We start from the raw sequence: 14439 nt of genomic DNA, 5'->3' as shown, positions 1-14439 counted from the left end.
TTGAGACTTCTAAGAAAAAATATATATAATTGTAGCATCAACATGCCAAAAGAAGAAAATTATGGGAATAAACTAGTCAGCTGAATGCATGTTTCAGCATGGGAAGAGGTGGCATAGTGAAATAAAAAGCTCTGACTTCACAGTCTAAAGATTGAATCATTTCCTATCTTTATCCCTAACTTAACATTATGATCTTGAGCACTTAACCTCTCTGGGCTACAGTTTTGTGGTCTATAGATTGGGTATAACAATACCTGCTCTACCTATACCCCAGCATTATTGAAAGGCTCAAATAAAATGTTTGTGAAAACATTTTATAAAACTAGCACAAGCTGTGCTAGTGTTATTTTGCTTTTGGCAGTAATGAATGCTTAGTTATTGCTGCATAACTGTTTTTTCCATCTCTGGCTAGTGATCAGCAGAGGTGTCTTCATTGGTCATCTTGATAAATATATGATTTTCTACCCTGCTATTAATCAGAGATTAAGTCTGGCAAATTTTGGAAGGAGAGAGGAAGAGATAGACGTGGTAGGCTAGTATTTCCAAAAGAATGAATTGGTTCATGGTTGATTTATGATATTTTGTTCATCTCTAGAAAATCCAGAGAGAATCCTAAAAATAAAGTGACAATGTTTTAAGTTTAACTTTTAAGGATGTAATAGTCTATCATAATTTTATTTGCATGTTTTCCAGTGAACAGCCTGCTGTGATGTTTTTAATCATTTGTCTTGCTCGTTAAATGAATCAATGCCTTCAGATTGTGAAATATTTTATATAATAAACTCTATAAAGAGCCATTTCCCTTCGTTTTCTCCCTTTCATTAATGTTTTAAAATCCCCCTTTTACAGGACTTTGCCTCCCGGGCTAAACTGGCAGTTCAAAACCTAGTACAGAAGGTTGGATTTTTTGGAATTTTGGCCTGTGCTTCAGTAAGTGAATTGTATTAAAAGTGAGAAATTTCACTAAATGGTGGGGTTATATTTTGATCCGATTTGTTCTAAAGATACACTGCTGAATGAATAAAAATGCTGTCACTTTTATTGGGTTTGCAATTCTGTGAATCATACACTTTACTCATTAAATGAACTGTTTTCTGTTAGATAGGTTCAGATCTTGTTTATTGACTTTTAAGTATTTTATCATGCAGTGATGACTTCAGACCTAAATGGCTTGATTCAGTAAGAATGAAAGAGAAAAATCTGTTCTCCCCATGAAGAATATATAATGAAGTACATTTAACCAAATAACAATGACTTCATTCTCCACATTTTATTTATTTATTTTGCAGACAGGGTCTCGCTCTGTCACCCGGGCTAGAGTGCAGTGGCGCCATCAGAGCTCACTGCAACCTCAAACTCCCAGGCTCAAGCAATTCTCCTACCTCAGCCTCCCAAGTAGCTGGGACTACAGGCATGCACCACCATGCCCAGCTAATTTTTTTTTCTATATATTTTTAGTTGTCCAGCTAATGTCTTTCTATTTTTAGTAGAGATGGGGTCTTGCTCTTGCTCAGGCTGGTCTCGAACTCCTGAGCTCAAACGATCTACCTGCCTCTGGCTAGGATTACAGGCATGAGCCACGAGAGGGGCACCGGGCCTCATAATCTCTTCTTAAAACTTCTAAATCTCTCAGCTATCTTCAGAATAAAATTTCTTTGCTTTTCTGAAATGTGTTCATGTGATACATTCTATTTGCAGTATTATAGAGTTTTATCCTAATTTCTGATATATAGGAATTCCAGTGCTCATCTCTGATTTTATACTTGGCTTGATCCAACTGTATAAGCCATCAGCTGGATTTAATAACATCTTATTTTCGGGAGTAGTCACACAACTCAATTCTGATGACTTTTTGTTGGTAAATGCATGTGTATTTTGTTATCTTCCAACATGTTGCACCTGGTAATTTAAAATTTATTGACTGCTTTCTTTTATGATTACTTTATTTCAACAATATCTCAACCTTTTCTTGTAATTCTAGAATTTATTTCTTAACCACAAACATTCATTATCCCTTAAGTGTGATTGAGATCATTATGTCATAATTCAAAAACAGAATAAATAGTGTGCTTCAGTTATTTAAAGGGAACCTACTCAAATATGAAATATTGAAATATAAGCAGTTGCTTTAATGATATTAAGGAAGTCAACAGTAAGATAAAATACTTTGTTCACTTTGAATTCAATTAAATAAGGCTCTCATTTTTAAATGAAGGTAACTCACAGAACCTTGATAACAGGTAGAAAATAGTGATTAAGACAGTTTTTAATCTGTGTTCAAGGAGAAAGATTTGAAGATTATGAGTTATAATTGCATTACAGAAGATTGAATTACATTGCAGTTTCTGTGAAGATAATAGTTAATTGTACCCTTTAATTGTATTATTCTCTATGTATATGTATTTCATTTTAGAAAATATTTAAGTACATGGTTATTAGAGTCTTAATAATAAGTTATTGTTTTAGAGTCATTGTCCACTATACTGAAACAGCTTATAATATTAAGTCATCATTACTGTTTAGTTCCATTTCTGCCTAAGAGAGTTTTAGTTGCTTAGCGTACTTGTTTGACTAGGACACAGGAACCAGGAAGTAATTTTTAGGTGGCACAAGAATTTCACAAATATAGTGTATTTTAACATAAATTCCCATTACACGTGAGGAATTATTATTTAAACAGTTGCTCTGTAGTTTTTAATATTGGCTGTGGAGTCACTTAGCATCAAATCCAAGAAGGGCATTATTAGCTCAGCAGAAATTTTAACATATACATTCATGCACTACCTAAGGACATTTCAGTGTCAGACTGCATGTTAACGGTGGTCCTTTAAGATTATAATGGAGCTGAAAAATTCCTATGGTCTAGTGACTTTGTAGCTGTCATAACATCGTAGTGCAATGCGTTACTCACGTTTGTAGTGATGCTGGTGTAAACAAACATACTGCACTCCCAGTCATATAAAAGTAAAACACATGCAATTATGTATAGTACATAACACTTGATAATAAATGACTATGTTACTGACTTATGTGTAATATTTATGTAATATACTTTTTGTCTTTATAGAGTATATGCCTTCTACTTATATTTTTTAAAAAGTTAGCTATAAAATAACTTTAGGTCTTTCAGGAGGTAATCCAGAAGAAGCCATTATTATCACAGTAGATCATAGTTCCATGCATGTTATTGCCCCTGATGATCTTCCCGTGGGACAAGATGTGGAGGTGGAAGATAGCGATACTGCTGATCCTGACCCTGTATGGGCCTAACTTAATGTGTGTGTTTGTGTTTTAGTTTTTAGCAAAAAAAAAACTCAAAAAGGCCCGGCATGGTGGCTCATGCCTCTAATCCCAGCACTTTGGGAGATCAAGGTGGGAGGATCCTTTCAGGCCAGGAATTTGAGACTGTAGTGAGCGATGGGTGACAGAGTAAGACTCTGTCTGTTAAAAAAAAAAAAAAAAAGCTCCAAAAGTAAAAAATAATTAAAAATTTAAAAATTAAAGGTAGACAAAGCTTATAGAAAAAAATTTTAAAATAAATTTAGTATAGCCTAAGGTTATAAGAGTTTATAAAGTCTACAGTAGTGTATTGTAATGCCCTAGGCCTTCACATTCACTCACCACTATGCACTGACTCACCTAGAGCAACTTCCAGTCTTGTAAGCGCCATTCATAGTAAGTGCTCTATACAGGTATACCATTTTTTAATCTCGTACCATATTTTTACTGTACCTTTTCTATGTTTAGATACACAAATACCATTGTGTTCCAGTTGGCTACAGTATGCAGGACAGTAACATACTGTACATGATTGTACCCTAGGAGTAACAGGCTATACCAAATAGCCTAGGTGTGTAGTAGGCTCTGGGTTTGTGTAAGTACACCGTGATATTCGCACAATGACAAAATCGTGTAACAATGCATTTCTCAGAATGTATCCCCATCATTAAGCCATGCTTGACTGTAATGGGTTAAGAAGGCAGGTAATTTAAGCTTCCATAAGATATTAACCAAATACACATTTATCTCTAATAGGATTACATTTGTTTAACTTGTTTAGGGATTTTCTTTTTGCTTTTATTTATTTACTTTTTGAGACAGAGTCTCGCTCTGTCACCCGGGCTATAGTGCCATGGCGTCAGCCTAGCTCACAGCAACCTCAAACTCCTGGGCTCAAGCTATCCTCTTGCCTCAACCTCCCAAGTATCTGGGACTACAGGCATGCACCATGCCTGGCTAATTTTTTCTTCCGTTTTTTAGTTGCTCAGCTAATTTTTTCTATTTTTAGTAGAGACGGGCACCTCACTCTTGCTCGGGCTGGTCTCGAACTGTTGGGCTCAAGCTGTCCTCCCTCCTCAGCCTCCCAGAGTGCTGTGATTACAGGCATGAGTCACCATGCCCCACCTCTTTTGCTTTTAAAGAGATATTTTTATATGGTCACTCATCATGAAAATGAAAAGATTACTGTAAAAATGAAAAGGTTTAACATTTGAAGATAAATGTGATTTCACATATTTCAATTCAAGTTTACAACATTAGATTCAAAGATTAGTATTTTGCAGAGTAATTATAATTAGCCTTGTAGTTTCTCTTCTCAATCATAAATCTTTCATAGGAAATAGAAATGTGAAGCAAGAATCAAAAATCCTACAGAATATTTAACCTTAGGGCTCCATTTTTCTTTCTTAATCCTTGAAATCTCAGTGATAAGGAATTACTGTCTTCAACTGACAGCTGTCAGCTAAAAAGAATTTTAAAAAGAAAAAAAAGGAATTACTGTAACTTTTCTTAGTCAGTCTTCTTGTAATGTTTGGGAAAATGTTTTTTCTGTCTCCTCTTCCAGAAGTGTGATTGGTTACATACATAATCACTCTGGGTGGGGATGGGAAAGATAATTTTATTTACCTGTAATTGGTTTATTTCTGTGGAAAAAAAAAAAGGGGTAGAAAATAATATGTAATTACTAATCGTAAATGCATGCTACTTATTTAGGTAGAGTTAGAGAATGAAACTGTCCTCAGGCGCTTAAATTGTGAAATAGGTAAAAGTTGTGAAATGTGAATACAGAGAAATGAAACTATTAAAAGGAATTTGTTTTTAGTTGTACAGATTTTTGAAAAATTGAAGAGTGACAATTGAGGAAGTAATCAAATTGGACTTGCTACATTGTTGTCACAAGTACTCCAAAACTGTTAAAATGAATATTAATTTCCTTTGATATTTAACCTGAACATTGAATACTAAACATACTAATTTGTTTGGTGATCTTTTTCTTCAGTTTTTCTTAAAATGTTGTTTACAATTGGTGCACAGTTTTACTTGGCTTATTTATTTTATTTGGAATAGCAAATTTTGTTTAAAATAATTTTTTTAAACGTTAGTAAAAAGGTTTTGGGGGGTTTTTGTGTGGTAGGTGGGTGTAGGTGATAAGAGTTGGGTTTATTGACAAAAAATCTACATAGAATAACTTTCTCCCTCTTTATATTTTAAAGGCAAGTAGGAATATATATACCTTAATTCATGGACAATATTATTCTAAAATCAACATGATAAAAAAGAGCTGCCAAAGTATACAAATAATAAAAAGACACTCAAGTTGCTTTTTAAAAAAAATAAAGAACTTTTAAAACTACAGAGCACCAAGGAAAATAAAATTGCATTTAACATGTAGAACATTTTGGGCAATAAAAGAATAATGTTTTCAATAAAAATTTTAAATAAAGTATTTGAAACCGTATCAGTAAGTTTTATACATAAGGATTTAAAAGTAAAATAAATTTAAAATAAAATGTAATTGTATTTATGAAATCTAAATATGTTATTTTACTATTGTAAAATATTGTACAAATATTTTACAAATATTGTAAAATATTGGTAAATACTAATATAGTGCTTCCCTGAGTTTGTTTTCAATACACTAGCAAGGAAAAAAAAAATCAAGAAAATATTCTATCAAACTGTATATTCTGCTTGCTGATGTTCATTTCTTATAAAAATAATTATGCAGACTTCATATTCAATAAATGTTTATGGATTATTTGATATATAATGTAATTTTAATTCTGAGAATATTGTGAAAGATCTGGCAAAAATTTTAGGAACTGAAAGTAGCATGGTCACTGTGTATTTTAAATACATAATAAAATTTATGAAATTCATTTTCAGTAGATGACTTTTACTCTTTTTAAAAAGTAAAACTCTCCATTAAAAAGGCACTTTAACTTGTTTTCCTTGCAATACATGCCAGCTTCAAATTAAAAAAAAAAAAAGGTAAATGGTTTCTACTTCGTTTGTTTGGATAGATTAACTCTTTACTCAAATAAAGATTTTTCGAGGCACTCTTAAGAATAACTGATGAGGAGCACCCAGTCATCAGAAAGAACAAGGAGTCTGTTTTTCTTTGTTCTTGTCTAATTTCTGTTAAGTAAAGAAATTCTGCCCCAAAGGGGAAAAATGGCTTCTTACTTATTATTCTACTTTGTTAATGATTGCTGTATTGAGCTGACTTCTTTTTCAGGATCTTTTTAAAATGTGTTTCCTTGAACTTCTTTAGTCTTAAATATTTTTTTTATATTAGGTGATATGCATAATGTTTAATCATTTTTTCTTTATATAAACCAACTGGGTATAATCATTCCTCGTTTCTTGTTTAAATTTGTATAGGTATGTATGTATCTATGTAGTAGAAAAATGCCATCAGTTTGAAATGATGGCACAATCTTAGTCACTTGATTTAAATAAATAGGAAATTCTAAAGCCTTGAAGTTAAGATAAAAGAAAACAGGACACCAAATCTCCTAATTACACTTTTTGATCTTTTCTAACCATTTAATGCAGAAAATCTAATTTTCTATAATTTTATATAATAGGGACTATATAAATGCTGTGATAGAAAAATATCCCCACCTATATCTGACTTGGAAAATTTATTTATAAAAAATGGGCTGCCTTTACAATAAAATTTGTATACTTTTTTTGTTTATTTTCCCTTTTCTTAGCAGTTGAGTACAATCTTGTGTCTCATTGAAAGTGGATTTGCTATGAAGATCTTAGGAGTTGTAAAGGAAGGCATTTTCCTGATTTTATCTTTAATTTTGGGGCTATAGTAATTAAAATTTTATAACTAGTTTATAATCTAATAGTATCTGTTGATACTTTAAACAACTAAAACATTTCTCTTCATATGGCTTGCCGGTTTTTATTTAGTGCTTCGATTGGATTACAAGTTTAGTAATTTGAAGACTAATTATATACATCGTTAAAAATAAATAGAACTGTAATTTGTTTTAAAATAAGCTATCTGGGAAAACTGATTTCATTATGTATTCTTAAACATTTTAAAAATCAGTAGAAATCAGTATTTCATACTTAATGCAATAGATGTTAAGAAAAAATCTTCAGTTAGAAATCTGAATAAAAACAGAAAATGCCCTTTGCTGCAGTAGTTCAGCTTTTTTAAAATATTAAATACGATATAACTGACTTACTAAAAATATAAGCTTAGTCCCCAAAAGAAAAATTTAATTCTCTCTTTGGAAATAAATTATAAAATTGCAGAATTTTGTTCTAGAATTTAACTGATGATTAACTTTGAGAACCTATATACTTGAACTTGAAGGTGTATTGACTAGTTATGTCTTTTTAAATGTAGTTTATTGGTTTAATTCCTTTGACTTTCTTACCATCCTCAGCAAGTAGGGGAAGTTGTTTTGTTTTGTTTTGTTTTTTAATTTCATTATTGCCTACTGTGGTAACTTGGTATGGCTATTCTACTTAGTATTATTTGTCAAAGTTTTTTAAAGTGGGAATACACACATTCTGTGTGGATTAGAGATGTATATTTTTCAACCAGTTTGCTTTTCTGGCTTTAAACCTTGTTTCTATTCTGTGAAGGATCCTTTTAGCTTCTATATTCTGACCTGTCCATAAGATTATTGTCTATTAGCATGTTGGACTATGGAGAGGTTTTATGAAGACTTTGTTAAAAAGCATTCATACATTAGCTATTTTTTTTAATCTTACGAACTATTTTCATTGAAATTTGGCTTAAAATATTTACCATTTTAAAACTGGAAAAGAATTAGAGTCAAATTTCAGATTGAGACTTCTAAGAAAAAATATATATAATTGTAGCATCAACATGCCAAAAGAAGAAAATTATGGGAATAAACTAGTCAGCTGAATGCATGTTTCAGCATGGGAAGAGGTGGCATAGTGAAATAAAAAGCTCTGACTTCACAGTCTAAAGATTGAATCATTTCCTATCTTTATCCCTAACTTAACATTATGATCTTGAGCACTTAACCTCTCTGGGCTACAGTTTTGTGGTCTATAGATTGGGTATAACAATACCTGCTCTACCTATACCCCAGCATTATTGAAAGGCTCAAATAAAATGTTTGTGAAAACATTTTATAAAACTAGCACAAGCTGTGCTAGTGTTATTTTGCTTTTGGCAGTAATGAATGCTTAGTTATTGCTGCATAACTGTTTTTTCCATCTCTGGCTAGTGATCAGCAGAGGTGTCTTCATTGGTCATCTTGATAAATATATGATTTTCTACCCTGCTATTAATCAGAGATTAAGTCTGGCAAATTTTGGAAGGAGAGAGGAAGAGATAGACGTGGTAGGCTAGTATTTCCAAAAGAATGAATTGGTTCATGGTTGATTTATGATATTTTGTTCATCTCTAGAAAATCCAGAGAGAATCCTAAAAATAAAGTGACAATGTTTTAAGTTTAACTTTTAAGGATGTAATAGTCTATCATAATTTTATTTGCATGTTTTCCAGTGAACAGCCTGCTGTGATGTTTTTAATCATTTGTCTTGCTCGTTAAATGAATCAATGCCTTCAGATTGTGAAATATTTTATATAATAAACTCTATAAAGAGCCATTTCCCTTCGTTTTCTCCCTTTCATTAATGTTTTAAAATCCCCCTTTTACAGGACTTTGCCTCCCGGGCTAAACTGGCAGTTCAAAACCTAGTACAGAAGGTTGGATTTTTTGGAATTTTGGCCTGTGCTTCAGTAAGTGAATTGTATTAAAAGTGAGAAATTTCACTAAATGGTGGGGTTATATTTTGATCCGATTTGTTCTAAAGATACACTGCTGAATGAATAAAAATGCTGTCACTTTTATTGGGTTTGCAATTCTGTGAATCATACACTTTACTCATTAAATGAACTGTTTTCTGTTAGATAGGTTCAGATCTTGTTTATTGACTTTTAAGTATTTTATCATGCAGTGATGACTTCAGACCTAAATGGCTTGATTCAGTAAGAATGAAAGAGAAAAATCTGTTCTCCCCATGAAGAATATATAATGAAGTACATTTAACCAAATAACAATGACTTCATTCTCCACATTTTATTTATTTATTTTGCAGACAGGGTCTCGCTCTGTCACCCGGGCTAGAGTGCAGTGGCGCCATCAGAGCTCACTGCAACCTCAAACTCCCAGGCTCAAGCAATTCTCCTACCTCAGCCTCCCAAGTAGCTGGGACTGTGGGTGCATGGCACCAAGCCCAGCTAATCTTTGTATTTTTTGTAGAGATTAAGTCTTGCTCTTGCTCAGACTGGTCTCAAACTCCTGGCCTCATGCAGTCCACCCACCTTAGCCTCCCAAAGTGCTAGGATTACAGGCATGAGCCACCACACCTGGCCAGATTTATAGATTAGAAGTCTTTTTTCAAAGTTTCAAGTATTAGTTACAAGAGGGAATTCATGTAAAACTTGTCTAAAGTAACATTAATTCCTGGCTAGGTAATGGGAACATCTGTGGCAAAAATAAAGACATCTTTGCCTACCATAAACTAAGAAGCCATTTAATGTCTTGGCCAGGCACGGTGGCTCACACCTGTCATCCAGCACTGTGGGAAGCTGAAGCAGGAGGATCTCTTGAGGCCAGGAGTTTGAGAACAGCCTCGCCAACATAGCATGACCCTGTCTCTACAAAAAATAAGAAAATTAGCTGCATGTGGTGTCACATGCCTGTAGTCAGAGCTACTCGGGAGGCTGAGGCAGGAGGATTGCTTAAGCCCAAAAGTCAAATTGAGGCTGCAGTGAGCTATTAATTGCACAACTGCACTCCAACCTGGGTGACAGAGAAGACCCTTTGTCTTTAAAAAAAAAAAAAAAAAGAAAGGAGGAAAGTCTTAAATTTCAGATTTGAAATTGACATTCCTTGGTGAGTTGGTATTTATCCTGGTCCTCTTTTGACATAATAGAAACAATTGTATTTGAGGTGGAGCACTTTGATCAAAGTTTTTTTTTGATAGCCTATACACAATTCTTGGTAGTTCAGTGGTGGCTTTAGCCAGAATACCTAGGCACCTGGTTGATTATGAAATAAACTGTGATTACGAATAAAATTCACAAAATTATTGTCTGCTGACATACAGCTACTTTATCCATTATATACTAGAACATGAATACGTCTTTGAGCTCTCTGCTACCTTAACAAAGCAAATGACCAAAAATTAGGGCACCAAAGTGATGTGATATAAGCATTATAGAGATTCTAAAATACACATATGCCTAAAGTACTATCTATTGGTCCTGGCAATATGAGAAATTTTCATAATCTAACTTCTTTTTAATGCAGAACCTCTTTATCACAGTATTGATTATAACTACTTGAGCAAGTTACAGGTATGTTGTAGTGTGATATAGTAGAGTGAGAATGGGCTTCGAAGTCAGGCTGACTTGGGTTCAGAAATCAGTTATGTCTCTTATTAGCTATGTAACCTCAGTCAAGTTATTCTCTTTGAGCCCCAGTTTTCCAATTTTTAACATGAGGCAATCAGATACTCATTGCCAAGGCTGATATGAGAATCTAAGATATATGTGAAACAATGAACAGTGCCTAGAACATAAATGCTCAATAATTTTTTATTGTGATTCCTCAGCCTTGCATCAACCACTGCATTCTAGGTATGAAGAAGCAAAAGGTTCTTTCCCTCTCCTCAAAGATCCTGAAGTTTAATGAGAGAGACAATTGAGATACAGTGATAAATAAAAGATACTGTGGAAGTCCAAAAGAATGGGATTAAACTAAGATGCCTAATGGATAATAATGCCTTAGCTTGGGGGCTAAAAGAACAAGCTTGGGAGCCACACTGCCTGGATTCAAATCCTGCTCTGCTGCCATTTATCTTGAACAAATTGCTTAACCTGTCTATCTCGCTCTCATCTGTAAAATGGGTATAATGATATCATATAAAGTGTGTTAATGATATAAAGCCCTTATAAAAGTGCCTAACAAGTCAAAGCATTCAATAAAAATTAGCTGTCATTATTCCTGGTGAAAATATAACTACTTTTGATTTATTGAAGAAAAAAATATTCTTTGGCACTCATCTACACTTGTGTCCTAACTGCTAAAAATCTTTCTGTGTCTGCTGTTCTATTTTATATTTGATTAGGTATAGTCAATATTTATCATAAATTGAAAGTTCAATTTTGCCCTCTAGGAAATTTTTAATACTTACATTTCTACATACTTGAGTTAAGGTAAAAAGGAGTCTAATAATTAGTTATTTTGTTATTAACACTTAAGATAAATAAAACTCGTAGTTGAGGGAATATCTCAAAGCAACTGCCTAGTTTTTATTACTAATCTTTCTTTCAGTATATTTAACATCACTAAAAAAATAAATAACATGCATATCTAATAAAAAATTTATTGATTATGCTCTTCTGAGAGTATCCAATGTAGAATGAAGTGTCCAACATTTTAACAAGTTCTAATTTTTGTCTACTCTGGTTTACATATCTCATATACTTTAAATTTATTTTCATTTCAAAATGAGTTATAACCTTATAATAAAGAAAAAATTATAATTTATAGAGTTGCGAGAGTCACATCAGAAAACACAAGAAATGGCAGATGTAATGCTGTGCAAATAATATTGTAAGAAATGATTGTAAGAAATGAAATTGTATAAAGCATTTGAATTTGAATGAGAAAAACAAAAATGAATTATTGAATCCAAGTGTTACTAACAAAAGAATACTTGAATTCTAACTTAGTAATGTTATTATTTTTTAAAGACCATATGTGACAAATATATTTTAAGCAACTAGGCTTTTCTTTCAAAGTTCAAAAATGAAATTATATGAATTAATTGGCTTACAAATGGTTCAGCCAACAGCCACAAGGGCAGAGTACTTCTGTGGGAGAAAAATGGATGAAATACTCAAAAACAGCTTGTGGTTTCTTTGCGTTTTTATATGAAATTGTCTTTTAGCATTCTTAAAATGTGAAAATGTTTGGAAAAGGTATTTGTTGTGAATCACTTCTTTGTCTGGAACTGAGCGAGTATTCAAAACATCTGAATCTGTGTGCTCTCGTATTTCCATACTCGATTTTCTTTCTAAAATATGTCACATGGCTTCACAGCCTTAGGTCTCTCATAAAATAAAATACAAAAATAACAGCATATCTGCCTATAAATATATTTGTGAATTTACTAGAATATTCACTAAACATGTGAGCACTTTCTAGATAATGTTTATATTGCAGGCTAAAGATTTTAGAACCCTAATAACTACTGAAAAAATCTTAAGGCTTTTTCTTCACTCATACCTCAACTTAGAAAAAAGCCACCAAATAGCCAAGAATCTACTGAATGGAATTAAATTCCTGCAGATTCATTGGCTTTATCCATCCAGTTCTCATGTGATGCTGTAAATAATATAATCAAAAGGATAGTTTGGTTTGCTGTGAGCAGATCGAACACCTAAGATAAATACAAGACCCAGCTCATAGACACATTAGAATACTTGCCTAACCTCCTTCTGAGTAGTATAGTACTGATCAGGGAACCCATACCTTGCTTTGCAGTATAAACAAGGCTTAAAACAGAGCACCACATATCAATGGATGATAAAATTAAATTGTTCTTGGATTATATATGGACGTCCTTTTTTTTCTCTTTATAGATTCCAAATCCTCTATTTGATCTGGCTGGAATAACATGTGGACATTTTCTGGTACCTTTTTGGACTTTCTTTGGTGCCACCCTGATTGGAAAAGCAATAATTAAAATGCATATCCAGGTAATTATATTCCCTGATTCACTGCCTAATGATGATGAACCCTTCACAAAGCAGTGAAACATATGCTTATTCCTATTATTTGTTAAGTTGTTAAGTTACTGTTAAGTTATAGTTTCTGCTTCTTTTGGCTGGTAGCTAGCTTACTTAGGTAATAAAGCATGGAATGTCATTTTGAGGTTAGTGAATCTTGTTTTCTTTCTTTCCTTCTTTCTTCCTCCCTGCCTCCCTCTTTTTCTTCCTTCCTTCCTTCCTTTTCTCTTTCCTTCCTTCCTTCCTTCCCTTTCCTTCTTATTTTATCTTTTGCCCTGTGAAACCATTTATCCATGACTTCTACCAAACAAAAATAGTGTTCCGGTATAAGAAAATGCACATCTTTTTTTATATACATAGTAAAAAAAAAAAAGTTTCTTTACTGACCACAAGCTGAGAGAATGTTGCCTTTCACTAATTCTTATTTTCTTTCACATACTCTATATAGCACTTCCTCTCATGGCACCAATGTCCTTTACCGAAAACCAGCCAGATGTTAGTGTGGGGGAGAATGGGGAAGAAAAGGGTCTCTGAAGAGGCGAGAAGATGTGGGTTGTGGTTAGAGAAGTGAGAATCTGCTAGTCCTCAAAGCCACTCTTAAAATCTTTAGGATAGGGTGTGTGTGAACACACACATGTGTATATAAATAGGAGAGAAAAGAGGCTAAGAACTTAAATGGGAGGGAAAGGGATATGTGTTTCTAGAACTGTGATATGAGTTGTTTCCTTCTGAGGGAAAATCTCACTAGAATAAAATAAAAATTAACTTGGAAAGAATTTGTTTTTAATCAGTGTAGTTTGCAATAAAGAGAAGTATTCACCAAAAGAAAGGCAAGAACAATGAAGTAGTATGTCTGCCTTCATATGATTCCGTAATACTTAAAAGTGTGTCTATCCCCAAAGTTTCTTCTTAACACCTTTCTACCTCTAGTTCTTAGAAGGGAAGATTGAAACAGGAAAACTTCAGCTGCTTCTACCTGCCCACTTTGTAATCTTAAATTTTGGCATTTGGGATGAGTTTGAGTCTGCCCTTTACTCTCCTTCCATAATAACTGCTCAGAATTTAAGGATATGTTTCTCTTCCTTCAAGGAATATATTTCCTCCCACTTACATTAAGTAGTTTGTTCAGTGAACACAGGCTTTTAAATATTAGAATGCTAGTTACTTTGGTTAAGACTTAAAATATCATAACAGGATTTTTTTAAAATACTAAAATATTATGGTGAATAATGTTATTTTATAAGGATCTGAAGATAATTTTTTCTATAATATTTTTAGTTCTTTCTGGGGGACAAAGAGAGCTATCATTTAGGTATTTGGAGTCCTTAATAACTAAGGAACAATGACAG

General features: G+C 33.0%; 1 protein-coding gene across 1 annotated transcript in view; it reads left to right on the top strand.

The window, feature by feature from the left end:
* VMP1 (vacuole membrane protein 1) overlaps nucleotides 1-14439 on the top strand; it is a 126782-nt gene that overhangs the window by 82477 nt on the left and 29866 nt on the right. The window contains exons 7-8 of the mRNA XM_012648426.1: nucleotides 850-930; nucleotides 12944-13060. Coding sequence (XP_012503880.1) covers nucleotides 850-930; nucleotides 12944-13060 — 198 coding nt within the window. The remainder of the gene's footprint in view (nucleotides 1-849; nucleotides 931-12943; nucleotides 13061-14439) is intronic.

The sequence above is a fragment of the Propithecus coquereli genome, unplaced genomic scaffold, assembly GCF_000956105.1.
Source record: "Propithecus coquereli isolate 6110/MARCELLA unplaced genomic scaffold, Pcoq_1.0 Scaffold285, whole genome shotgun sequence".
Classification (NCBI taxonomy): Eukaryota; Metazoa; Chordata; class Mammalia; order Primates; family Indriidae; genus Propithecus; species Propithecus coquereli.
Note: the sequence above shows the minus strand (reverse complement) of the source record. Positions and strands in the feature narration are given on the sequence as shown.